This window comes from Hemicordylus capensis, chromosome 4, assembly GCF_027244095.1.
Source record: "Hemicordylus capensis ecotype Gifberg chromosome 4, rHemCap1.1.pri, whole genome shotgun sequence".
Classification (NCBI taxonomy): Eukaryota; Metazoa; Chordata; class Lepidosauria; order Squamata; family Cordylidae; genus Hemicordylus; species Hemicordylus capensis.
In genome coordinates this window covers 96,472,649-96,498,169 of record NC_069660.1, presented here as the reverse complement: position 1 = coordinate 96,498,169, position 25,521 = coordinate 96,472,649, and the positions used below count along the sequence as shown (strand labels likewise).

Below are 25,521 nucleotides of genomic sequence, written 5' to 3'. Positions count from 1 at the left end.
AAAGGGCAGCAAGGTAAGCAAAGGATGGTAACAGGAACTGAAAATAAGCCATGGAAGGCTTTCTGTGTTATGCGGTTGAGGAACTCCCTCCAATCCAGTGCAAAGCCCTTCACTGCTGGAGAGGTGGTGGCCATGAAAACGGCACGTTCCCTCCATCTTCGTTATGAAAGAGGATCAGCATCTTCTTCTGTCGCAACTAAGCTACTGAACACAGAAGGGGCAGGTGGAAGGGAAAGTTAAGCCCCCTTTCTGGGCAGTTGTGGCCACTTTAACTGGGCACTGTGTGAACTGCAGCACATTTTCCCTTGGCAAAACTATTCCAAGAATGCTCCGGACTGCCCTTATTGCATAGCTGTGCCAGGGCTAGACTCCAACTGGTCAAGAGCAGCAGAGGACAGGCAAAGAGAACCAAAGTGGCTCATACAGATTTCCCACACCCATGCCAAGCTGGCAACCAACGGTAAAGGAGGGAGTGACGAAACGAAGCATTGCAACGAGTCAGGCAAACTGGGTACTCTGGGATTGCGTTTGGGAGGACTGGGTGAAGGGAGGGGCCAAACAAACCACTGACAGCAAAAACAAACCATGCTGTTGCTGGTTGTCTGCAAAGCGAATTTTTGCTTGTTTTTAGAAGCTTGGTTAAACTCAAAACCTGGCTCTGCATTGTGCCTGACACAGCCCTAAGAAACTCAAATGCTGAATTTTACCTTGTTACTTTGGTCCCAAGGCACAGACAAGGGAACTTCTGTTTGTTTGCATGAAATGACATATTTTCTGTAGAAGAAAAAAATGCACTGGTTATAACTTTGATAATGGTAATTGAAAAGGCTTCTCTTAAATATAAAGTGCCGTCAACGTCAAGTCGACTTTGACTCCTGGTGCCCACAGAGCCCTGTGGTTTTTTTTGGTAGGGGTTTACCACTGCCTTCTCCTGCACAGTATGAGATGATGTCTTTCAGCATCTTCCTATATTGCTGCTCCCCAATATAGTACCAGCAGGGATTTGAACCAGCAACCTTCTGCTTGTTAGTCAAGCATTTCCCTGCTGTGTCACTTAAGATGACTCTTAAATACGTACCAAAAAGAAAAGAGAGTAGTCATATTTTTAACATGACATTTCTCAGAAGCCATCAGCAAGAAATATGGTATGTAGCATATTTAAAGTTAGTTACCCAAGCAGATTAAATCCAAATACAGGGACTCCACGACATACAAATGTCCGACTTACAAACACCCAAACTTACTAAACAGACCTTTCCCCTCTAACACAGGGCACAAACTCAAATGAACCATCAAGGTGTGTGTTAAGTACAGTCCTCCTCTTGCATGCAGTTCAGCACACTGGATCTTGTCTGGAGTATCACAGAATCGCACTAAAGATAAACCTATGAATTTGTGTGACATTGTTCCTATAACAGCTGCTCTCACGTTTATAAGTTACCATTAATTTAATGTTATTTTCAGACAGGAGTTGCTATATACAAACAAAGCAACTGGGGCTCAATTTAGATACTTGGAGACAAAGGCAAATGGATAGTTCCCTAATTCAGCCATGGCAGAGGGCATTGTTGCTCTGTATCCAATACTAGCCTTGGACTCAAACAGCACAAAGTTGCTTGATGATAAGAGCAGTGACAAAATGCTCTTGTTCCTTACAATCTCATTCTCAGGGCCTAAGATAAGGAAAGGGATGGAGGGGGAAGATCTAACTGATAACTGATCTATGACCTTTGAAATAACACAGTTTTGTTGAAGGGTTCCAAAGTACCCAATCATATAGGTCTCATCCTGGTAAGCCACATGATTACACACATTTAAATCACAGAATCTTAACAAGAAGAGATCAGGCAGGACAAAGTTCACAAGTAGGCAAAACAAGAAGATTCACACACACACTTCTCAAAAATCAGATATCCCATCTGAAGGCCTTTGTGGTGGCAGAGCATGCAGCAAAGCAGTAATTTTGGTGTGTGCACACTGTGTCTTCAGGCTCGTGTTCAGCAGAGTTATCAAGGGTTGTAAGGAGTCCAGTTCAGGCTCCTTCTGTTTTAAATCCGACTCCAGTGACTATGTCTTGCTGCACTGCTTTTACTGAGTTCTTTGCGGATAGAATAGATAGACACTTTTAGAGAAGGTCTAAGTTGATATCATTAATGCACTGCTGAGAGAGGGCATCAAAATTTGAGGGATGGGATAGATCTTCTGTTGTGGATGGATTTGTGCTCCCTCAGAAGGAACAGGTATGCTGTCTGGGAGTGCTCGGATCCTGAGCTCACCCTGGTATCTCAGATGGCAGCTATGAGCAAGAGCACTTTTCATCAGCTTCGGCTGCTTCAGCAGCTGCATCCATTCCTTGAAGAGAATGAACTCAAAACAATGGTGCACCAGCTGGTAACCTCCAGGCCTGACTTCCACTACACACTCTACATAGCTGCCTTTGCCCCTGTGACACTGGGCAGGTAGAAACCGTAGAGCATGTTCTCTACTGCCCATTGTATAGAGACAGTCGCACAAAGCTCATTTTGCCCTTTACTAAGTACCCTGGTTGTTCAAGCCATTCCTACACCATGATGCTGCTTTCGGATGAAGATCTGACCCTCACGTATAATGATGCCAAGTTCTGCATGGCACCGTGTAGGATATGCCAGGCCCTGACAGCCACCAGGCCTTGGCCCAAGGACAGATCATAACTACATCACAGCCCCATCATAGCTATGCACAAATTCTAAACAGATGACGGCCTCAGCCTGAACTCAGTTCCCTGTTTTTAGCCCATTTTTTTTAGTTCTGCTTTTACCTTGTATTTTATAAAATAGTAAATCTATGCATTTTATACTAATATAGCCTTTTATAACCAGTCTTCATTAACAGAGTCTTTTCAGATTTTAGATTTCACTTTTACCTTGCATTGGCAGACTTGCAGTTTTATACAGTGTAATAGTTTTATAATCTCTATTGCTTTTATGTCATTTTGCTATCCCCCATATTGGTAGATGTTTACAGTTTAATACAGTTTTGCTTTTATGATATCTCCCATTTGCTTTGGTTTTATGCTGGTCTAAGACCGTAATAAAGAAGATTGATTGATTGAGCTGCCTTTGTACATAGTAGAGAAACTTCAGTTCATAATGCAGCAGGCAGATTGGTCTCCAAGGTAACCCAGAGAGACCACATTATGTCTGTACTTAAACAACTGCACTGGCTGCTGATATGATTCTGGGCAAAAGACAAAGTGTGGGTTATCTTTAAAGCCCTGAAAGGCTTAGGTCCGGGTTACCATCTGGAGAGGTCCGCCTCCAGCTGCCTGGTGGCAACTCAGGATCGGGCCTCCTCTGCAGCCACTCCTAGCTTGTGGAAGAAATATGTGGCTTATGAACATTACTGGCCTTCAAGACAGCCCTTAAAAACTTACTTCTTTGGTCTGGCCTTCCAGGGTTTTTAAAACTGTTTTTGATTGTTTTGTTTTTAATTGATTATGTCTTGGTTTTGTTGTTGAGAACTGCCCAGAGCTGATAGTACAGTATACATATACAGTTGTGGCTTCTAAACATTTACAATCACATCAAAATAGCTGCATGTTTTTCCTCCCCTGTGTGGAGATTCTCTCTTTGAAGTGCCGTATGTGAAGCAACCTCTGAAAGTACCAATTTTTATTCCATTCTCAATGTATCCCCCAACGTTTCACCTCTAAGATGCACACACACAGGCTCTGTCAGTGACAATGTGGATGTTGCATCAATACTGGGTATTGTGACCATTTTTCCTAATCTCTGCTAGGAACATAGCAGCCCAAGTGCTGGTGCATGGATCTGGTATGGAACATTTGTATGCTTCAGAATTAATTTTAGGATAAAGCACTGACTATAGGCGAGTCCCATGTGACAATGTTTGAGGTGTTAAGTTAATAGCAGGGATGCAAAGTGCAAGTGAATCCTGTATCTGTGCTCTCCAGACTCTGCACTAGTAATGTGGAGTCCACACATTTCTGCTATGATAAAAATGAAAGAAGCCCAACCTTAAATAAAAATCTTAATAAGGAAGAAAAATTCTAGATAACTAGCCGACCCCGCACAGAGTATCTGTACGCTCTTTGGGGCCGGCGGTTACCTCTCCCCTCACTTCTGCCCCAGTCTCTGCTTCCGGGCCCAGCCACCTATGCTCCCCACTGCCACTTCTGCACCCCTTTCTTTCCCCCCTCTTGGGCCTTGCCTCTGCAGCCGGGCCGGGCCCACCACCTCTGGCCTCACAGCTGGGCCACTGCCGCAGCAACCAATCCTCCTAGGTGCGCCTCAGCCAATCGGACACGTCCGCTGCCCAGCCAATCAGCTGGGCTCTGGGACACACATTCCAAGGCACACCCAGGAGAATTAATATAATAGATGTAAACAATGTAAGCAGGTTGTCAGAATTAATATCTCACAAGCATGCATGCGAGCGAGGAAGGAGCTCTGGCTGTGGCTGGTTCCCATCTAGCTCATCTCCTCCAGATCCATCTGCAGCCATTCTACCTTAGTCAGGCATCCTTCCTGCAGAGATGCTGATGGAAGTTTCAATTTATTTGTGGCTTTTTATTAATATTGTAACCTGCTTTGAGAACTATGGTTGGAAAAGCAGGATACAAGTCTAAAAAAGTTAAGTAATAAATAAAAAGTTTTACATCTACCCAGTTCTCTGCAGAATATTGCAGGAAAAAAGAAATAAGAATATTCACTATTTTTTAATCTCAAAGTATCTGTCTTTCATTGTAAGCAAAAACATCACTTTGGCAGCGTATGTATGGAGTCAAAGAACAACTGACCACAGAGGGAAAGACATCCACCTACTACTTCACATAGGAAAGTTGAAGGGAATTTTCTCCATCAAGTGCCAAATATCCAAACTCCAATTATCTATACACATTGCCCTCCCCTGACAGAGCTGTACTTTATCCTCACTCATCACAAATAGCACTCCTACTTATCCAGACATTTAGAATATTCCCCAGACCATTCGGATAAAATGGTTACCCTGTAGATTTTTTTTTTAAAAAACTGCTCTCTGATTGCTACACTCTCCTGATAGGGTGATGTAGCTGCGGTTTACAAGCAGGCCCATGAGAGTGACACATACAAATGACTAAGCAACAGAAGTGTCAGAGAAAGGGAGGGGACCTTAGAGCAAAAAGAAGCTGTGAACCCCTAAGTTAAAGCATTCGATTTAATCTGGAAGGCTTGTGATACTCTCACAGTGTACATTGTACTTCATTCCTTCTCAAGCCTGCCTTCTCAAAGGGCTCTCAAGAGAACGCATTGATCTGGCATTAATGCCCCAAGATCTGTGGCCTTAAGGATAATGCATGCGGTCTCCGTCTGTGTTCTGTAATAAATTATGAATTAAGAGACAACCGAACAACAAGGCTATAAATACGCTATGAGGTTTTAGTGACATAACAGGAGGCAAGCTGGAAGGAGCTCTGATGTCACCGCAAGGCAAAAACTGAAGCAGAATGAAACACAGAGCTGAAAAGGGTTTGTTTTATAAATAGAACAAAGAAACGGGCAAAGGGAGTGTTGTGGGGGTGGGAGGCATTAGATTTTTTTAAAAAAATCTTTGCACCGTCTTTGCTGATTGCTTGTCTCTTGCTTTTCCTTTCTCCCATGCAAACTTCTCCCATATGCCTCCTTAGTTTCCCACCTCTGTGATGAGTTTTGCTATCCAAACCTATAGTCCGGCTAGCATCCAGTAAATTTGTGTCCATCATGTCTCCCTGTAGTTGCCTCTTTTCCAAACTAAAAAGCCGCAGATGCTGTAGCCTTGCCTCATAAGGAAGCTGCTCCAGGCCCCTGAACATCTTGACTGCTCTCCTCTGCACCTTTTCCAGTTCTACAATGTCCTTCTTAAGATATGGTGACCAGAACTGTATGGAATACTCCAAATGTGGCTACACCATAGATTTGTATATGGGCATTATAATATAAGCATTATAATATAAGCAATTTCATTTTAAATCCCCTTCCTCATGATCCCTACTATGGAATTGGCCTTTTTCACAGCTGCTGCGCTCTGAGTCGAAACTTTCAACGAGCTGTCCACCATGACCCCAAGATCTCTCTCCTGGTCAGCCACCGACAGTTCAGATCCCATCAGCGTATATGTGAGGTTGGAGGGGGGGGTTGCCCCAATATGCATCACTTTACACTTGCTTACATTGAACCGCATTTGCCATTTTGTCACCCATTCACCCAGTCGGGAGAGATCCCTTTGGAGGTCCTCACAATCTGTTATGTATTTCACTACCCTAAATAGTCTAGTGTCATCTGCAAATTTGGCCATTTTGCTCCTACCCCAACTTCTAGACGATTTATGACTGCATCAAATAGCACTGGCTCCAGTACAGAACCCTGGGGGACTCACTTCTTTCTTCATTGTGCAAACTCAGTTTATTTCTACCATCTGTTTCCTGTCCTTCAACCATTTACCAATCCACACATGAACCTGTCCCCTTATCCCATGACTGCCCAGTTTTCATTTATGCATTCTGATCCATTTACTTGTAGATCAAAACTAGAGAGACAAGGCAACTGAATATGAAGGCCCAGTACACAAGGAAACCTCCTTGTACACAATTCTTTCAGCCTCCTACATATAAATACGAATGGTACCCCAGGAATGTACCATAAGAAAACACACAATCACATATCATCTGAGTTAAAATGCTATATTTCCAATTATAAGTGGGGGCCTATGGGGAAAGGGAAAAGTGATGCTAGGAAGCCTCCAGCATAAGACAAGTTTCACTTACCTGTCCAATCTAATTTTTTTCCTAGCACTAGCTTCTTTGAATCGTCTTTCTCCATCCTGTTAAAGAGAGATACAAAAAGTATGTTACATTTTGAAGACTATAAAGCATGCACAAGAGCAAACAAAATGAAGCCTTAACTAATGGACTATCCAGATGTCAGGATTGAACTCAAAAGAGTTCAGGTTTCCCTGTTTATCCTGGAATAAGATCTATGGGCCAGAACAAACCATGATCGGTAGCACTTACATAGTGATAATTTAACATATATTTGAAGCATGCATCTCTTGTACTTGTACACAAAAAGGCAGCTGCAGCAATATTTATACTAGGGTAAGGAGCTGGAAAGGCATGTAGACAACTGGCAAAAAGGAAACAAGGACAAAAACCACTCAAACCCACAAAGAAATCCCATTACCAAAGCCCAAAAATAAGGCACCAAAGTTCATCAAAAGAACACCAAACATAGAACTGCCCCTTTGGGATACCAAGATTTCCTTAAATGCATGACTATTTGCTTACCAAGGGCCTATAACTGGTAGGTGCTGTACAAAAAACTAACATAGACCCTGCACAGACTTACAGTTAAAAAATAAAGACAAAGTGCAACAAGGAAGAAGGGACAAGACTGTAAAAGGAGAATAGGGTCAACTGGAATAAGGTAGGGTACATAGACACGTTTTAAGGAAGTGCTGGATTGTAAGCCGGGTGGGGTGGGTGGTGTCTAAAAAAGGAAATAGAGTTAAATATCAGGTGGGATCAAAATTGGAGTACAAGAAGATTGCATGGATTATTGTTTTTAAATTTCCCATTTCCAAGATAGTCAGTAGGATAACTTATTATAAGAGATTATTTAGGAACATGGGAAGCTGCCATATATTGAGTCAGACCACTGGTCCATCTAGCTCAGCATTGTCTTCACAGACTGGCAGTGGCTTCTCCAAGGTTGCAGGCAGGAACCTCTTTCAGCCCTATCTTGGAGATGCCAGGGAGGGAACTTGGAACCTTCTACTCTTCCCAGAGCGGCTCCATCCCCTAAGGGGAATATCTTACAGTGCTCACACATCAAGTCTCCCATTCATATGCTACCGAGCGGACCCTGCTTAGCTAAGGGGACAAGTCATGCTTGCTACCACAAGATCAGCTCTCCTTGCATGACTTAAGAACATAAGAACAGCCCTGCTGGATCAGGCACAAGGCCCATCTAGTTCAGCTTCCTGTTTCACACAGTGGCCCATCAGATGCCTCTGGGGAGACCACAAGCAAGAAGTATGTGCATGCCCTCTCTTCTGCTGTTGCTCCCCTGCAACTGGTATTGAGAGGCATCATGCCTTTGAGGCTGGAGATGGCCCACAGCCACCAGACTAGTAGCCATTGATAGACCTGTCCACCATGAATCTGCCTAAGCCCCTTTCAAAGCTGACCGGCCCGTAATTTCCCGGATCCCTTTTTGAAAATCTGAGCCACATAGGTTACTTTCCAGTCCTCTGGTATAGATCCTGATTGTAGGGACAAGTTATATATTTTTGCAAGGAGATCTGCAATCTCACATTTGAGTTCCTTCAGAACTCTTGGGTGAATGCCATCTGGTCCTGGCAATTTGTTGATTTTTAGTTTTCAAGACAGTTGCCTTGTCATGTAAAATTGGCCCAGTTCCTCAGCTGTTAAACCTGAAAAGCTCAATTCTAGAGAGGGTATATGGTCAGTATCCTCTACCATGAAGACAGATGCAAAGAACTCATTCAGCTTCTCGACAATCTCCTTATCCTTAATAATTCCTTTCACACCCTCATCATCGAAGGGTCCAACCACCTCCCTGGCAGGTTTTCTACTTCTGATAGAAAGTAACTTCTGAAAGAAGTTTTTGTTATTCCCCTTGATACTTCTAGCTATATGCTCCTCGAACTCTCTCTTTGCATCCCTTATTGTCTCCTTGCATTTCTTTTGCCAGAGTTTATGTTCCTTCCTGTTCTCTTCATTTGGGCAGGACTTCCATTTTCTGAAGGAAGTATTCTTCCCTTTTATAGCTTCCCTGACTCTATTCGTTAGCCATGCTGGCGTCTGCCTGAACTTGGTGCTACCTTTCCTCCTTCTTGGTATATATTCCAACTATGCTTCTAGTACTGTGGTTTTAAATAAGTTCCATGCTTTCTGGAGTGATTTGACCCTCCTGACTTTCCCTTTCAACTTCCTTCTTACCAGTCCCCTCATTTTTTAGAAGCTTCCTCTTCTGAAGTCCAAAGCATCTATGCTGGACTTCCTTGATAATTCTCCACTCGCATATATGCTGAATTGGATCACACTATGGTCACTGCTACCCAATGGTTCTGCAACTCTGACATCTCACACCAGGTCCTGGGCACCACTCAGGATTAAGTCGAAAGTCGCCATGCCTCTGGTTCATTCTGCGACTAAAGCACAGTCATTTAGCAAGTCTAGAAATTTGGCCTGTCATTACCTGAATGTGAATTTACCCAGTCTATGTGTGGGTAGTTGAAGTCACCCATTATTACTGCCCTGTCTCTCTTTGACATACCTCTCTTATCTGTTTCTCTAACTCTAGGTCACTCTCAGCACTTTGATCTGGAATGCGATAGCACGTCCCTAGCAACACATTTCCTTTCAGTCCTCATAATGTTACCCATAATGATTCTTTGGAGGACTCCAGTCTACCTAGGTTTTCTAGCTTATTGGAATCTATCCCTTCTTTGACATACAGTGCCACTCCTCCCCCAATCCTCCCCTCCCTGTCATTTCTATAGAGTTTATATCCAGGAATAATCATGTCCCACTGGTTCTCACCATTCCACCAGGTTTCTGTTACACCCACTATATCTATGTTTTCATTAGTAACCAAGTACTTCTGCTCACTCATCTTGGCTTAGAGGCTTCTGGCACTGGTATATAGACACTTATATGCCAGGTCCCTCACCTGGTGTTGGCATGTGCTATCCTGCTTACCATCATTTGACCCATTGGGCAAGCTGCCATGTGTTTCCTTCTGCTCAGCTCCTGGTTCTACCCTGTCCCCTTCTGGTTTATCCAGACATGTTCACCCTCACACCTTAGAGGATTTTGCTGGCCGATGCAGATACCACTCAGTTCCTGACGGCAATCCCCCAAGGGTTGTTTTAAAAGCTGAACAGCACAAATATCTGCACACAATAGGCAACTGAGGGCCATGGACTCCTATCTTCAAAGCAAATTTAGAAGAAAAAGCGGGGGGAGCAACAACAGTTGACAAATTTAAGGCAAGCCAAGTCTTCCCCTTCCCCACCAACGGTAGACACACAACTTCAAAGAAGTGTTAACTAATTGTCATGTTTTTGGTCACTGAAACTGAAAACTATGAACTTAAGATTAACATCTCTTTCTCAGACTTAAGCTGTAGAAAGAGGACAACAGAGAAATGTTACCCATCTTACCAGAATGTGATACTGTATCTCTCAAAAATGAGTAAGTTATTTCCTTAGAAGCCTGGTTCTTCCACAGTATTGACTTAGATGGACCATGGTGTGGTTAATAAGGCAGCTTCATATATTACCAATATCATAAAGCTACCACAATGTGGTCCCCCCGCCACCTATGGTTTTCCATAAAGTGAGTTTTATTCTATCTATTCTCCAGATGACAAGATCTGCATCCTAGTCTCAAATCTCACCATGTGGGGATGCAAGAAGAACAAATAATCACCATGTGAAAACAATGACTCAATGTCATTTTGGCCCAGTAGCTTCACTGAAGCACTGTTACTCAAGTCTCTTTGGGCCAAACTAAATAGCATGCCTAGATTGGAGCCTGTGTGCTTGATTTTTCTAACATGGATAGCATGGGAGTGGGGGGGGGGCTGGGTCAGGATGGTGATGGGAGAGGGACACTAACCATTTGTCCCCTCGGCAGTCATAATTTGTATCACCCTCTCCCACAGCTAGTTGCCCCAGAAGAAAAGCTCCCATTGGCACCAAAAGGAGCTTCTCTCCTGGGACCAAAAGCAGCTGTTGGGGCCCAATTCAGAACATGATTGCAGGGGAGGGGAAAGGATCAAAGTCCCCCAGCTCCACAGTCATGATCCAGATTGGGCTCTCTGCCTGGGCAGAGAGAAAAACCAAGCACATAGGTCCCAATCAGTTTGGCATGAGATGCTTAAAGTAAAATAGTGTCTCATAAACATTCCTCCCAACCCAGAGTTCCACATGCTTTACTATACAAAGCTCTTCCACACAGAGACCAACCTCATTCATTTTTAAAGAAAAATCAGATTTGTCCATATAAAATGTAAGTACAAGGAAATCAGCTTCTTCCACTGAACCTAATATGGACACCATTCCAGATTAGGGAGCCCTGTCCATACACTGGAGCTTTTTTGTCAAGAACAGATTATAAGATCAGGGCAACCATCTCAGACATCTCAACAGGGCTCTGAATAAGTTGACTGATGGCCTTACTCCTATTGTATTCATACCCTTTTCCCCCATGGAGAGAAAAGCAACTGGGGGCAACTTTGAGTAGGTCAGAGAAGAAAGGGTTAAGCAACCCCTTCCTGCTATTCTTCCACTCAAACTTGCAGTTTCCTGAGGCAGTATGGTGTTGTTTTTAATTCCCAGAGAAAGCATACATACTGTATAGCTGTGTTCCATGTCTAGTTTGAACCTTGAAAGCTTTAATCTCATCAGGAGAGTTTAAAACTACGTGCACAACCATCCTCTGCTGCAGGAAATTAAACCTACTGAACTAGGATTATCCATTCAGTATGAAGATGTGCCTTTAGAATGGTTCACATGCTATTGTGTATTCTGTCAAAGCGACTCCTGGGCTTCTAAGCTAACATGAATCAAGTTTTCAAGGTGACAGCAAACATTCCATGGCAAATATGCTTCTCAGACTGTATTTGATTAAACTAGTAACACTGGGTAAACTCATTCAAGAGCACTGCTCACCACTTGCCAAGCAATATGCCTCAGTTTGTTTCTTACCCCTGGTTCCGGTTTCAACATTGGAAGTGTGCGTGGCTGACCCTCTTCATTCAGAACCACAAAGGTCATAAAGGCACTATTGATGTGTCTTCGGCTGACTTCCATTTCATGTCGATAGGCCTCTACACACACCCCAACCTCCATGCTGGAATGGAAAACAGGACTTTTTTGTTGCAGCAGAATTTTAAGCACAGGCAACACTGTCACAATCTAAAAACAGCCTTTTGGTTAACACAGCTTCTTATGAAACTGTGAATTACCTGCATTTGTTTTAAAAGGTAATTTCCAAACATCATGAGCTAATTTTTATTTATTCCCTGAACCGAGTTGAACACTATCTTTTGACTCATCCCGATCCCATCAGATATAGTGGCAAATTTTGCATGTCATTGGGGACATCTCATAAAGAGCCAGCGTGGTGTAGTGGTTAGAGTGCTGGACTAGGACCGGGGAGACCCAAGTTCAAATCCCCATTCAGCCATGAAACTAGCTGGGTGACTCTGGGCCAGTCACTTCTCTCTCAGCCTAACCTACGTCACAGGGTTGTTGTGAAAGAGAAACTCAATTATGTAGTACACTGCTCTGGGCTCCTTGGAGGAAGAGCGGGATAGAAATGTAATAATAATAATAATAATAAAAAAATGCTCAGTTTTTGACTACTCTGTCACTCATCTCAGACAAAGCACTGCTTAGAGGACAAACTACAGCTGCCTGTTCAACAGAAAATGGTCCAGGACAACAGAAGTAATGTTCCTTTGAAATTCTAAATCAAGCCCATTACATTAGAGGACAGGAGAGAGAGAAAAAACACACCTGTTCTTAAATGAATTGTTAACAATGGCCTTAAAGAGGAGGCGGTCACCAACTTGAGATGGTCCCCTAAAATGGAACATTTCAATTGTCTTCAGGGTGGGGTGTGCATTGCACAATCGGCTAGGGAAGACAGAGAGACAGAGTTGAGTGTGTTCAGAGAATTAAACAAAGCTGACTTGCATATCCCCATTGCCCTTTACAGAATAGTATAGCTCCAACTGTCGCCAGTTAATTAGATTCTAATTTCCTATAAGAGAAGCAGTGGGTTATTTGCACTGTTCACAACTCAACTAACGTTTACCGTGACACAGCAAGAATCCAGCTTCAACTTCCTCGGGTCTGCTGCTAAAAGTAAGACCCTTCTATCCATCTATGAGCCCAGTGGGAATTCCTGCCAGTGACAGAGTGTGGGCAAGTTGTGAAGCACACATTTAAGCTTCCCTTTTACCCCTCTTCTCCACAAACTCACAATCCAAATTCCCAGAATATCCAATTAATGAAGACAGTGCCATCTAAAGGAAAGCAGCTCATTTATCTTTGCAATAAACTGAATGACAATCCTTGGCACTGTTCAAAGATTTGGACAAACACACTTCCAGAACTGAGGCTGCCAGTGCTAGAACAAACTGTCCCTGGCGAAGACAGACACAGGAGTCTGCTTCTTCATGGAGAAGTGGCAAAGAATAGATACACAAGCCTCAAAGACAGAGTGAATTGCATAAGGAAATGCATTTCTGCAGCAGTCAGGGAAGACTAGAGCACCACTTCTCACAAGATGACAGCCCACAGAATGCAGCCTTGACAGCCAATAAGGAATGCCCTTTGACAAGGGATATTGTTCACCAGCCTCTCCAAATGCATGTAGTTTCAGCAAGAAGACTCCTCTATCCTGTGGGATCATTAGAGGGAGGTTTGCATTGACTCTGCAATAGCAAAGAGGAGGGCAGTGACCAAATGGTTAGATGCCCAATTATATGCCCTCCTCCCACACCCCATAAAGTTAGGGACCTTCTACCTTAATTAGGAAGAGGTGACTATAGGGGCATATTTAGGCAGAGTTTACAAGGGAGTCACATACAGCCTGGGGTTTCCTCAAACTCACCAAGTGTCAAGGAAAAAATGTTAAAGATCTGGCCAATTTAAGCACCTGTGCAAGAAAAAGGGGGGGGGGGGGGGGAAGAGTTCTCTATATATTAATTAAAGCTAATCCAAGGGCATATTGTAGCATGTTAAAAGCTGGATACTGGGGCAGGGGTGTGATTCTGCTACAAGAGAGTACTCAAAAAGAATAGCGCTAAGCTTGAAAAAGTGTATGGCTAGTACAGAGTTTAAAAGTGAGAAAGACACAAGTGCAGCTTCAGCCAAGCAAAAACAGATTTATGCCAGGAGACCAGACATATGGGAGGTTAAACTTAATCTGTGCTTTAAGCTTGGCTAATCCTTAGCTGTGTTTTAGCAGTACGTTTCTCTGACCCCTCATCTCCCAAGTTAAAAGCAGGTCAGACTTCTGTGCTCCTAAAGCTGGTCCATGAGATCATTTATTCACATCTCGGAATCTAGCTCATACTTGCCAAGGTGTGCATCCTTTAAAGCTGCACCATCTGGGGCACATACATGGCCACCCCACACAGGCTGCTGGGAGCAGCACCGTAGCAGCACGCAGCCTTTTGGAAAGCAAGTGCTGCACCTGGAAAAGCAGTAGGCAGCCGAGAAGCAGGTAAGGACCTGCTTACCTGGTTTTTAAAGGAACCAATTTCTGCCCCACTCATGGCTGCCCAAGCTGATTCGGGCACATCCATACAGTAGAGCGACCCTTCTCTTACATTCAGTTCATCTGCTGTCACAGAGAACAGAGAGTCTTGCTGCAGAAGAACATTGGACAGAGGAAGAGGGATCCCTTAGAAGAGATGCAATTCCTGAGTGAACTTATATCCCCCTCACATCAAGGATATTCCTTTGAGGGCAGGGATTCTGGAACCAGGAGATTCAGTAATTACTAATCTAGAGAGATGGGTGTGTGAAAGATGCAACAATTATGTAGTGACCTGCCCACCAGGTGCAACAGTTGGAATTCAAAGGCTAGTAGAGTGAATAGTGCAGGCGCCCGTAGTTGTGTGCATTATTACTGGGAAGCGTGTGGCTGTGTAGTTTGGGGGAGCGGAGGGAATTAGTTACTTAAATAGGATGTTGACACCCAGGAGCGTCAACACAGCATTTTCAGAAATGCTACCTCTTCTATGAAGAAGAGGTTTAAAGCAGAAGAGCCAAGGAGAGCAAGTTTAAGGACAAGAAGACTGTGCAGGTGAGGGGTGTTAAACTGGCTTTCCTTCTCAATCAGCTTTGGCTGATACAACAGGTATGCCCATTTCTGGAAGGGGGTGGTGGTATTTATTTAATTATATACTGCCTAAGGCTCTAGGTGGTTAACAGTAAATACAATGCACACACTCTTTTAAAGGCTGAAAAAATGACCTTAAAACAGTGGTACATATGCTGGTAACTTCCTGGCTTGACTACTGCAATGCACACAATCTGGGGAGGTCCAGTTATGGCTATCACCAGCTCATTTGGTGGCTACTCGGGACTGGGCCTTTTCTGTGGCTGCCCTGGGAGGTTTGGAATGCATTCCCTGTTGAAATAAGAATTTCTCCATCACTGGCTGTTTTTAAAAAGACCCTTAATACACACCCATTTTCTCAGGCTTTTAATTAACGTATCTGTTTTATATCATAATTGTTTTAATAGTTTTATCCTGTTTTTATATTGTATTTTAACTTATGTACACCACCTAGGAATGCACGTCAGTCCATTTAGAAATATGCTAAATAAATAATAAATCTATCCCCATCATGTGTTTACTCCCAGCCAGGCCCATTTCCAGAACTGGAGTCCAGTTATGCCGGAAGAAAGGCTGGAATAAAAGGCGGCGGGTGCTGGGGAGGTTTAGCATCACTCACCTTTAGTTGCTCAATTGAATCCCCTATCTTGACTGCATAGCCCAGCTTTATAGATTAGGATAGGTCTGTTTTTAAAGAAACTGCACTGCCACTTTTAATCTAGTTTGGCCCTTGGGCGGGGTGGGGGGAACCTGAAGAAGCAGCCTACCTTGCTGCTATTGTGGCTACATTTTCCATCCAGGCCATGATCTGCCCTCCAAATGTATTCCCCTGATGGTTGGCATGTGGGGGCAGAATTAGCTCCACACTCTCCACTCTGGTCTTTTCTGCAGGTACCACAGCATCACATTCTCTGTTCTCACGCTCTGTTGATAAAATAAGATGCATTTTACTAGAGGTGAACCATCCTTTCCTGGCTGTTGAAAAACCTAAATTGCATGAACTACTTTCCCCTCCTAACTGAGCAAAGAGGCACATTCTCTTGATTGAGCAAGGGGGAGAGCAACTGACCCTATCCAGCCCTAGCACAACATCCCTCCAGTGGCTGTTGCTGTATCTATCTTATGTTTCCTTTTAGACTGTGAGCTATTTGGGGACAGGGATCCATCTTTATTTATTGTTCTCTATGTAAACCACTTTGGAAACTTTTGTTGAAAAGCAGTATATAAATATTCTTCTTCATCGTCAAAGTCTGGGAATACTCTTAGGTCTCTTCTTTCATTCCCTTTCTAATTTGCTAGGGAGTAGGGACCATCATCTGGTAGGTAGCGAAGAGGATAGGAATTGCTGCAGGGATAACACATTATGGTTAATGTTGATCAAAACATGCAACACCCAAAAGCTACAGATCTTCATCATTTATTATAGTGGGATATGTCTAAGTTAAGGAACATTAGGCAGGAAGATACTAGGAATTTGGGTACAGTAGCCCACGTGTATCACTTGCTCAGCATCATGAGTCTCAAGGAATCTACTGTGCTATATGATGGCAGACCTGCCAGTTTCGTCTTTGGACAGTAAGGCTAGGTTCCATCTTAATTAAGTTCCTCCTGGGTAGAACCTTCTAATTTAGTCTTGTTCAATTTGATTCATCTGCTGCAATATCAAGTACTTATTAGTAACTGAATTTCATAAACAGAGGTAGTAATAGCTACAATAAGAAAAGCTTTGCAAGACCTGATACATGAAGAATCAATCAGAGAGCAAGTGGGTTGATCTAACACGGTCTCTTCTGAGATGGTCTAATATGGACAATGAATGTCTGAAATTCAAGACTTTGTATTGCCTTAGTTTGTGACTCTTTACAGATTCAACAACAGGACAATGAGGAATTCTGGGTAGCTTCTTCCACTGTTGCAGATTATTGCCACTCACATAGATATCCCAATTCCAGGGCATGGTCTGAGAACATAAGAATAGCCCTGCTGGATCAGGCCCAAGGCCTATCTAGTCCAGCATCCTGTTTCACACAGTAGTCCACCAGAAGCCCACAGTCAAGAGCTGAGGGCATGCCTTCTCTCCTGCTGTTGCTCCCCTGCAAGGCAACTGGTACCGTATTTTACGGACTATAAGACGCTACGGACTATAAGACGCACCTTAATTTTAATCCAGTTTTTCAGAGTTTTAGCATATTAAACTGTTAAAACATATAAGACGCACCTGAATTTTGGCGGATATTTTTCGAGGAAAAAAGTGAGTCTTATAGTCCATAAAATACGGTATTTAGAGGCATCTTGCCTCTGAAGCTGGAGGCGGCCTATAGCCCTCAGACTAGCAGCCATTGATAGACCTGAGGGCACATGATACAGCTACCTTGCTGAAGCTAACACAGATTCAGGCAATGACCAGACCAAGATGGGAGACCACCTAGGGACATTTTGCATAATTACCTTGAGTTCCATGATGGAAAGAGGAGGTGGGAAATAAATGTAATAAATAATACCAATATCACTAACTAAGCCTCCAGCTGCTGCTGGGAATGCAGTCATTCTCTGAGCAGGGACAAAACAGGCATAGAGACTGATCACCGACAAGAGCTGGCTTGGTAGCAGAGCCTGCCTACATCCTCCCCTCAACCCTCTCACTTTACACAAACATCAGCTGGTGTGCCATGACAGACTAGCACGCGATGGGACACAGACTGGTGTTCCTCCCTAACTTACCTCGAGTCAGGTCCAGAGTGGGACATTTAAACTTCCTGCTTTTGGAGCTGAATTGCCCCATAATGCATGGGAGGCCTCTGTCCCTCCTGGTACACAGAAGAAGGGAGTGTAAACACCCCTGCTTCTGGAACTTGAACTACTCCCTTAGGACTATTAAATAAATATAAATTACACAGAGGCTTTGCCACCGGAAAAATAAAATAAAAGTTTGTATTGGGGGGCGGGGGCATGTTAATATAAGTGTGCTGTGGGATTAAAAGCTTTGGGAAGCACTGCCTTACATAAATATAACCATAGGAAAACCAATGCACATCATATGTTCTCTGACTGGAAACACATATGGCATATGCTATCCCTTTGGTGGGAAGTCACAATTGGCCACACCTACAAAAAGGAAATGCGTTTGACACATGATTTATGAGCAGCTTTTGCTTATACTAAATTCCATGCATCTGATGAATGCTAGACACAATACAGTCCAGCTGACAAAGGGCAAGGCACTGATCCAGTATTAGCAGTTGCAGCTAAGTCGGGCTCTTGAACGCAAGACCTACGTATTGTGCTGTATCTACAAAAACATGCAGTTATTACTCAGTCTGCTGCAGGTGCCCATCAGTTATGGCTGGACAAGAAGTTTCTAGATATACAGCTAGGTTCTACTCTCTGCAGTCTTAACTGCCTGTTCTTGCTTCCTGCTCCTGTACACACATTGCCATTTTCAACACTGGTTGCACTCGTGTACCAGACAATCTTTGCCCTTAAACAAGAGCACCAGAAAAGAGCCCACAGGCTACTCTACCTGATTGCACAGGGCCGTTAGTGACAAGGCCTTTGATTGTATCTGTGTGAGCCAATCTCATCCGGCGGCGTTCAGCAGCAATGCTATATTCTGTCTTTTCCTCTTCTGTTTGAGGCACCAGAGGCTTTAACGTGATCTAGGTGTAAGAAAAAGAGCACACACAAATATACCGTCAGAGCAAACCTTTTGATGGTTTTAAGTGCCCTCAGTTTCTCCATTCTGGTCCTGCTGGAAGCAGTCCAATGACTAAACTAGACACCTGCTCAGCTTTTAACCCAAGAACTTCAGGGCTAATTTACACAATCACCCAAAGCGTTGCACAGTCACATTTTACTCATTCTACAACTTTCATGTAACCATGCTCTGCAGTTCACTCTCTCCCCATTCACACATTTTTTGCAAACGTACTAGCAACCAGCAGACACTCAATGAACCACCAAAGAAACACAATCTATCTTCTGTTACACAAATAGTAAGACTATTAGGAAGCTTGAATGAGACTGCACAGAACCTCCAAACAACTTATACTTCTCCCCAACCAAATGATGTCGCATTTTCAACAAATATTTTAGTGCGTAATAGATGTGTTTAAGAAGGGGCATGAAACTGAATCACTCTGCTTTCATCACAAACAGTTATAAAAAGAATTAGCCATGAGATGCATTTGAGTTTCCCAAATGCAACACCCCCCTGAAAGAGTTACTGTATATGGGTAAATATGTATGGCCCGTACACTACAGTAACCGTATTTCTCACATGTATTGACTCCCCACTTTCCTGCAAACTCTTCATGTAAGACTTCCATGTTCTCTACAAGTGGGAAAAATCAATCCCCTTGGTAACAGTACTCTTTTATGAAGCAGACCTGGTCCTCACAGAGGTGGCAAACTTCTTGCTGGGCTGCACCCTTCAGACAATAGGTAGAAGTTCACATGACTGAATGCTCCTCCATTCCAAAAGCAACTTCTCTGTACTCCGTACTAGGTGCCAGGAAGCGTAGACATTTTTGAAGGGGAGAGAAGAGCATTCAGTCAGTCATGAAGGCTTCTACCTAAAGTCTGATGTGCTCCAACCCAGCCACAGAAAGAACGTCACAGCCCGATGCTATGCATATTTACTAACTCTATATGAAGCAGTTCTTTCTGAATCCAAGGCCCACCTCTGTCTTCAGAGCAGCCTTCATTTCAGTTTGGGGCTTTGGACTGGTAAATCACTGTGCTACAGGCCAAACCACTGGGCACTATTTGCCAGCCCTCCCCCCGCCCCCATCACCTTTGCTTATAGTGAGAAGAGAAGCACCCATCAACAATACAGTGAGGTCGTTCTCACGACTACCTCTACCTGGGCTAACGCAGCCCTAACAAGGCAGAGCTGCTTGTGAGAACTGCCGGGATCGGTCCCGATCCCGGCACTCCTCTGCCAGGTAGCCCAGGTTTTCCATCCAGGCTAAAAGTGAGGTAGGAGGTGCACACAGCCTCCTCCCTCACCTCCTGGTCGTATAAGCAGCCAGACTGCCAGCAGCTCCTTTTGGGTTGCCAGCAGCCATTTTAACAATAGAGGATGGGGGAAGGAGTGGCCCGGCCTTTAACATTTCCACAGTGCACCGCACTGCTCACGTGGTACACTGTGCAGTTCCTGGAGGCTGGGCTTCATTTCCCCGACCTCCAGATTGCTGTGTGGCTGCCACAGCAATCAGATGGATGGTTAAGCAGCACACCTTAAAAACTGGGCTGAATCCAGCTCAAGCGACCTGTTTTGATTCAGCCCTGAACACTGGCCCAAAGCTAATATTTACTAAGTCATTCCACTGAGTTTTAAAAAGCCCAAGTGTGCCTAGAACAGCACAGGAACATAGGAAGCTGCCATATACTGAGCCAAACCATCTAGCTCATTATTGTCTCTACACTGACTGGCAGTGGCTTCTCCTGTCAATCCAGTAAGGCAGGCCTTGACAAATTTTCTTTGTTTCTAGGAGCCAACCAAAAAATGAATGTAGGAGCCAGAGAACAGACATAGGAACTAGGAACATAAGAAGCTGCCATATACTGAGTTAGACCATTGGTCCATCTAGCTCAGTATTGTCTTCACAGACTGGCAGCAGCTTCTCCAAGGTTGCAGGCAGGAATCTCTCTCAGCCCTATCTTGGAGATGCCAGGGAGGGAACTTGGAACCTAGATGGTCTCCCCAGAGCGGCTCCATCCCGTAAGGGGAATATCTTACAGAGCTCACACTTGTAGTCTCCCATTCAAATGCAACCAGGACAGACCCTGCTTAGCTAAGGGGACAAGTCATGCTTGCTACCACAAGACCAGCTTCAGTATAACCTCCAGACATTGCAGAATCAGTGCAAGTTCAGATGCCACCAAGCCAATCAATTCCAACAAATTGAAGATATGTTGGAATCATAGCTTAGCCTGTACTGATTTGTATATAAAGTTATTTTGTTTTTATTCATCTGTTGAGGAATTCTAGATCAGCTTATAAGTCATGCACAAGTTAAAATACTTTGTGCACCAAGCTCAACATTTCAAATTAAACATCTGCAGATCTGCACTAAGAACATACTATACTAAACTGAAAGAAATAAACATAAAGGTTATTATATAAAGGTTATTATATAAATAGATGTTAAGGACCAAGATACAACAGCCAGAGAAGAGCACTCAATAGGAGCCTTTGTGCATTCTTCAAACAGAGAGTACAACAAACTACAGAGAAATGCTTAAGAGGCAGAAGCAGAGGAATGGAATAACAATGTCATTGTTTCCTAATATCCAAGGAACTGCATGTATTTAACTCTCTGGGATCCATGCTTACCTTAGCATTTGACTTGCTTTGTGCAACAAACGTTGCATATGCCTTGCAAACGTTCCATTGCTCTCCGTTGCACAGATCTTCATAGCTGACCTGTACACCAACCTAGAAACAGTTCACCAGGAGTGGGGGGAGGAGAAATACCAAATGAAAAGACTTCAACTAAAAGAGAGAGAAACGGTGGGGAGAGGAGGGAGAGGAGCCATTTTCATTCCAAAAAAACCCAAAACATTTGAAAGAGTTGGATACATTTCCTTCCTCAAAAGAATACTTTGTGGCACCTGAAGGACTTCCATTTGTACAATAGCTCTGTGGGTTGCTCTAGTTTTTAGCTCTGGTTTGGCACTTCATACTTCTGAATATTTAAAGAATAACAGGCAGTGTGATTATTGCATTCTATGTACTGCTGCTCTCCTAAATACACGAATCACAAAAGTTTGTTCCCTGGGGCAACAAAATGAAAACCAGACATCCCTCGGATCAGCCTGTTCCCTTCCCCAACAAAGAAAGCCAAGGCACAAACAAAAGGAGCGGGAATCAGGGTGCCTTTGGGCTTGGATAGGCACTTGTTCTGTGGATTATTACAAAAAAGGACTAGCAACCAGAATTAAGGAAGAGAAAAAGAATACTGCCTGACAGGGCCCTGCAGAATACAGTTTCCAGCTTCCAGGGCTACTTTTAGGGTTTTTGTTTTTGTTTTTAAGAACTATGTCTGCCCTTCCATCCCAACCCTTCCCAAAACTGCTTGCTGCTGAAGGATAATTTGAAGATATGCAAGCCATATACACAGGACATTGGCTTTGAAGGAAGAGGTAGGTTATAGGATATTGGTGGCAAATCTTACTTTCTCTTCGAGATTTAAACACACTTTATTAAGCACAATTGGAGGCTTCCATTTTTATTTTATTAAAGCCTGAATAGCTGTGGAAGGCCCAGTCAGGAGTGAGATCATGTTTTAGGGACTGGAGAATGGGGTTTAACCCTTTGCCTCAGCCATAGTTCTGATCTGGATTAAGGGCCCTGTAATTGGCACAAGTGCCAATGGAAATGTAACACACTATGCTAACAGAATGTGTGCCAGTTCTGATGTTGCACTCAGTATGGCCAAGTTCAGAACAAAGATGCAAGTCTTTGTCACATCCAAAAGGCCAGGTACAATTTTGGCACATTGACTGTAATGTGCTTCAGGAAAACTTCGCTAAAGTAAATGGGACCACAGAGATACTGAGCTTTTGGCTTCAGCACAATCCAGTGTCTGGCAAGTAGAGCCGAGCCAGATGCCTGATTTTCTGCAAGTTCCCCTCCTTAGAATAGACCTTGATATGAACAGCACAACTTTGCAACCCAAAATGCCTACCCGAATCTATCCAACAGGAGGCATTTTCCAGATGTTCCCAGCTTCAGAAACTAGTTGAGTTGCTAGCAGAGAGGGAGTATTTCTGCAATTCTCCAGTTATAGAGCTAGAGCTCTGTGTCTTCTCCAGTTTTAGAGCTTGGGACCATCTTTGCTATCCTCTAGATCAATGATTCTCAAACTTGGATTCTCAGGTGTTATTGGACTTCAACTCCCATAATCCTCAAGCAAAGGCCACTGAGGCTGGGGATTATGGGAGTTGAAGTCCAATAACACCTGAGGACCCAAGTTTGAGAATCCCTGCTCCAGATGAAGTCTGCACAGTCTACTCAAGCTTTATGGAGTGGTTCTATTATTTCCTTTTTACTGTTCCTAGTTTTATTAATTGCTGCTCAGAGACTGTATGCTTCAATTTTTTAAATTTTCTTGTTGCTGTTATTGGCTGTTTCTGGCTGTTTCATCTTCCATTTGATTTTATGATCATTTTAATAGTTACTGTACCTTATAGATTGTGTGACCTGTCATAAATGACTTCTCCCCTGCCCCAGAAAGATGGGATGCAGTGTTTTAATTAAATAAATAGGAAGGCAAGTAAGACAGAGACTATTCAAAATGTCCTCTGCCCTGAAATTAGTTTTATTTTGTTCCAAATGCTAGGGGTCCTCAAAACTGCTTTAAGTGGTTCACAGGGTAGAGCTGTAGCAGGAAACCCTGAAGTAAACTTGCAACTAAGATTTACTTCTATAGCAAAGCATAGAAATGCCCCTCCCCTAAAGGTAGAGCTGGAGGTACATGGTACAAAAATGTCATCACATTGCTCCTGTAAGACTTTCAGTCCCTTTCTCTGCCTCTTCCTCCTCAAGTCCTTCTACACCAACCGTTCCCCTAAACTATTTGCATTGTCTATTCAAAAAACAGAACTTGGGTGATGCCTACACAGTATTTTGAGAAGGGTCTGTTTACTGAGGGCTGATGTGTGCAAACTATGCCCCATCATTTCTGATAACAATCACTGAAATAGATACATAAGATTACCACCCAAACTCTGCCAAGATAATATGCATACAAACCTCCATGCTGGAGTTAAACGCTCGGTTCACTTTTGCTTTGATATTGACAACCTGCCCGACACTAGAGGGGGGACCAGAAAAACAAACACATTAAAATGTAATCAGAAGATATTCTATGGTTCCCCTATGGAGGAAATTTTTCATGCATGGAGAAATCCATGCATAGACTATGCGTGGACAGAGAACATTTTCTCCCCCTCAACACTAGAACCAGGGGTCATCCCATGAAACTGAAGGTAAGGAAATTTAGGAACAAAAAAATGAAGTACTTTTTCACACAGCACATAATTTATGGAATTTTCTGTCATGGGATGGACACTAGCTTGGATGGCTTTAAAAAGGGGCTTAGACAAAGTCATGGAGGACAAGTCTATCAATGGCTACTGGTTTGGTGGCAAGAGAACACCTCAAGCCTCAGAGGCAAGATGCTTCTAAATACAGGGGAGCAACAGCAAGAGTGGGGGCATGCCCTCACCTCTTGCCTGTGGGTTTCTCAGAGGTATCTGGTGGGCCACTGTGTGAAACAGGATGATGTACTAGATAGGCCTTGGGCCTGATCCAGCAGGGCTATTCTTATGGCTGTCATATAACCAGATTAATTCTGGAGGGTTGCAAGCTAGGTCACCTGGACAGTTCATGAAAAGGTTGGGACGCAGCACCAGAGCAGTGTAGAGAAGATTTATGGGATGGAAATTAGTTTCTCACCCACCCACCCACCGGACCCAAATGGATGGCTCAGACAACCCAGACCTCATCTAGTTTTCCAGTTCATCAGAAAGGGCATATAGAAAAGATTTCACTCTTGGCTAAATACACATTTAATCATCTCTACTACACAGTTTTAAAAAAAAGGATGTGCAGCCCCTCAAAAGGGTACCTGCTTGGGTTTAGAGACGCTCCGCTTTAATGAAAGCTCTCAAGAGTAACAGTACATCTTTCTCCCACCTTTCAGCTTCCTAGTAAAGAACTCCAGTTGTAGGGCACCCACTTTGAAAGATGCTATGCAGGAAGATCAAAATGCAATATTTCCTTTCTTGTCATTGCTGTTAGACTTACCATAAGCAGCCACCAAGTCAGCCCCAGCCCAAGAAACAAAATATCATGCTCCGGACATTCAACATGCCCTAAAATGGCTATTGAATAGTGCAATCTTACTACCCAACCATCCTCTTGCTATGGGTTTATTGAATGTGTATGGCATGAAATCAGTATTAAGTGCCCGATAACAAGATTCTATTTATGGTACAAGAACTTGTACCACCAAGCAGTGTGTTTGCTGATAAAACCCAACATGAAATTTGTTCCAACAGACAGACTCAAATTCTGATAGGCAGACCAACCTCAAATTTTTGATAACACTCAAAAGTTGTAAATGCACAGAGGGCAGATCATATACTGTATCACTACGCAGAGATAGCAAGCAAAGATTCACCTGCTAGCCCATTTTCTTTAACACATATCTTCCCTTTCACATCATCAGAGACTATAATTTCAGAGGATATATGCAGACAAGCTAATTATTTTGTAGTGAAGGCACTTTGAAGTAAAAGGTACACAAGTAAGATCAACCACCAAAGTGCATATCTCTGTGTCAGGTCCTTCAAGTCTTTGAAATGGGACAAGTGGGTTTTTTCTTCCCTTCAGATCAACAGAACAATTTACTACCGCTATTCCAAATCAGTTTGCTTCAAAGCACATAAACCGAAGACTTGAAGAAGCTCTTGGATCAGTTTTCTTCTAGTTAAGAGGTGTCAGTAGTTTGATGACAAATGTCAACTGGACAGAACAATTAAGAAACCAAACCAGGAAGGTGACGGCAATAAAAACGATTCAGGTGCTTGACAGGCTAAACAGCCCATCA

General features: G+C 43.4%; 1 protein-coding gene across 3 annotated transcripts in view; it reads right to left on the bottom strand.

Moving 5' to 3' along the window:
* Nucleotides 1–25,521, bottom strand: part of ACOT11 (acyl-CoA thioesterase 11) — a 151,609-nt gene that overhangs the window by 9,769 nt on the left and 116,319 nt on the right. For all 3 annotated transcript variants that reach the window (XM_053243603.1, XM_053243604.1, XM_053243605.1), the window contains 8 exons: nt 23,661–23,721; nt 21,240–21,341; nt 18,423–18,558; nt 15,670–15,826; nt 12,565–12,684; nt 11,752–11,896; nt 6,782–6,837; nt 708–774 (listed from right to left, as the gene is read on the bottom strand). In XM_053243603.1, coding sequence (XP_053099578.1) covers nt 708–774; nt 6,782–6,837; nt 11,752–11,896; nt 12,565–12,684; nt 15,670–15,826; nt 18,423–18,558; nt 21,240–21,341; nt 23,661–23,721 — 844 coding nt within the window. The remainder of the gene's footprint in view (nt 1–707; nt 775–6,781; nt 6,838–11,751; nt 11,897–12,564; nt 12,685–15,669; nt 15,827–18,422; nt 18,559–21,239; nt 21,342–23,660; nt 23,722–25,521) is intronic.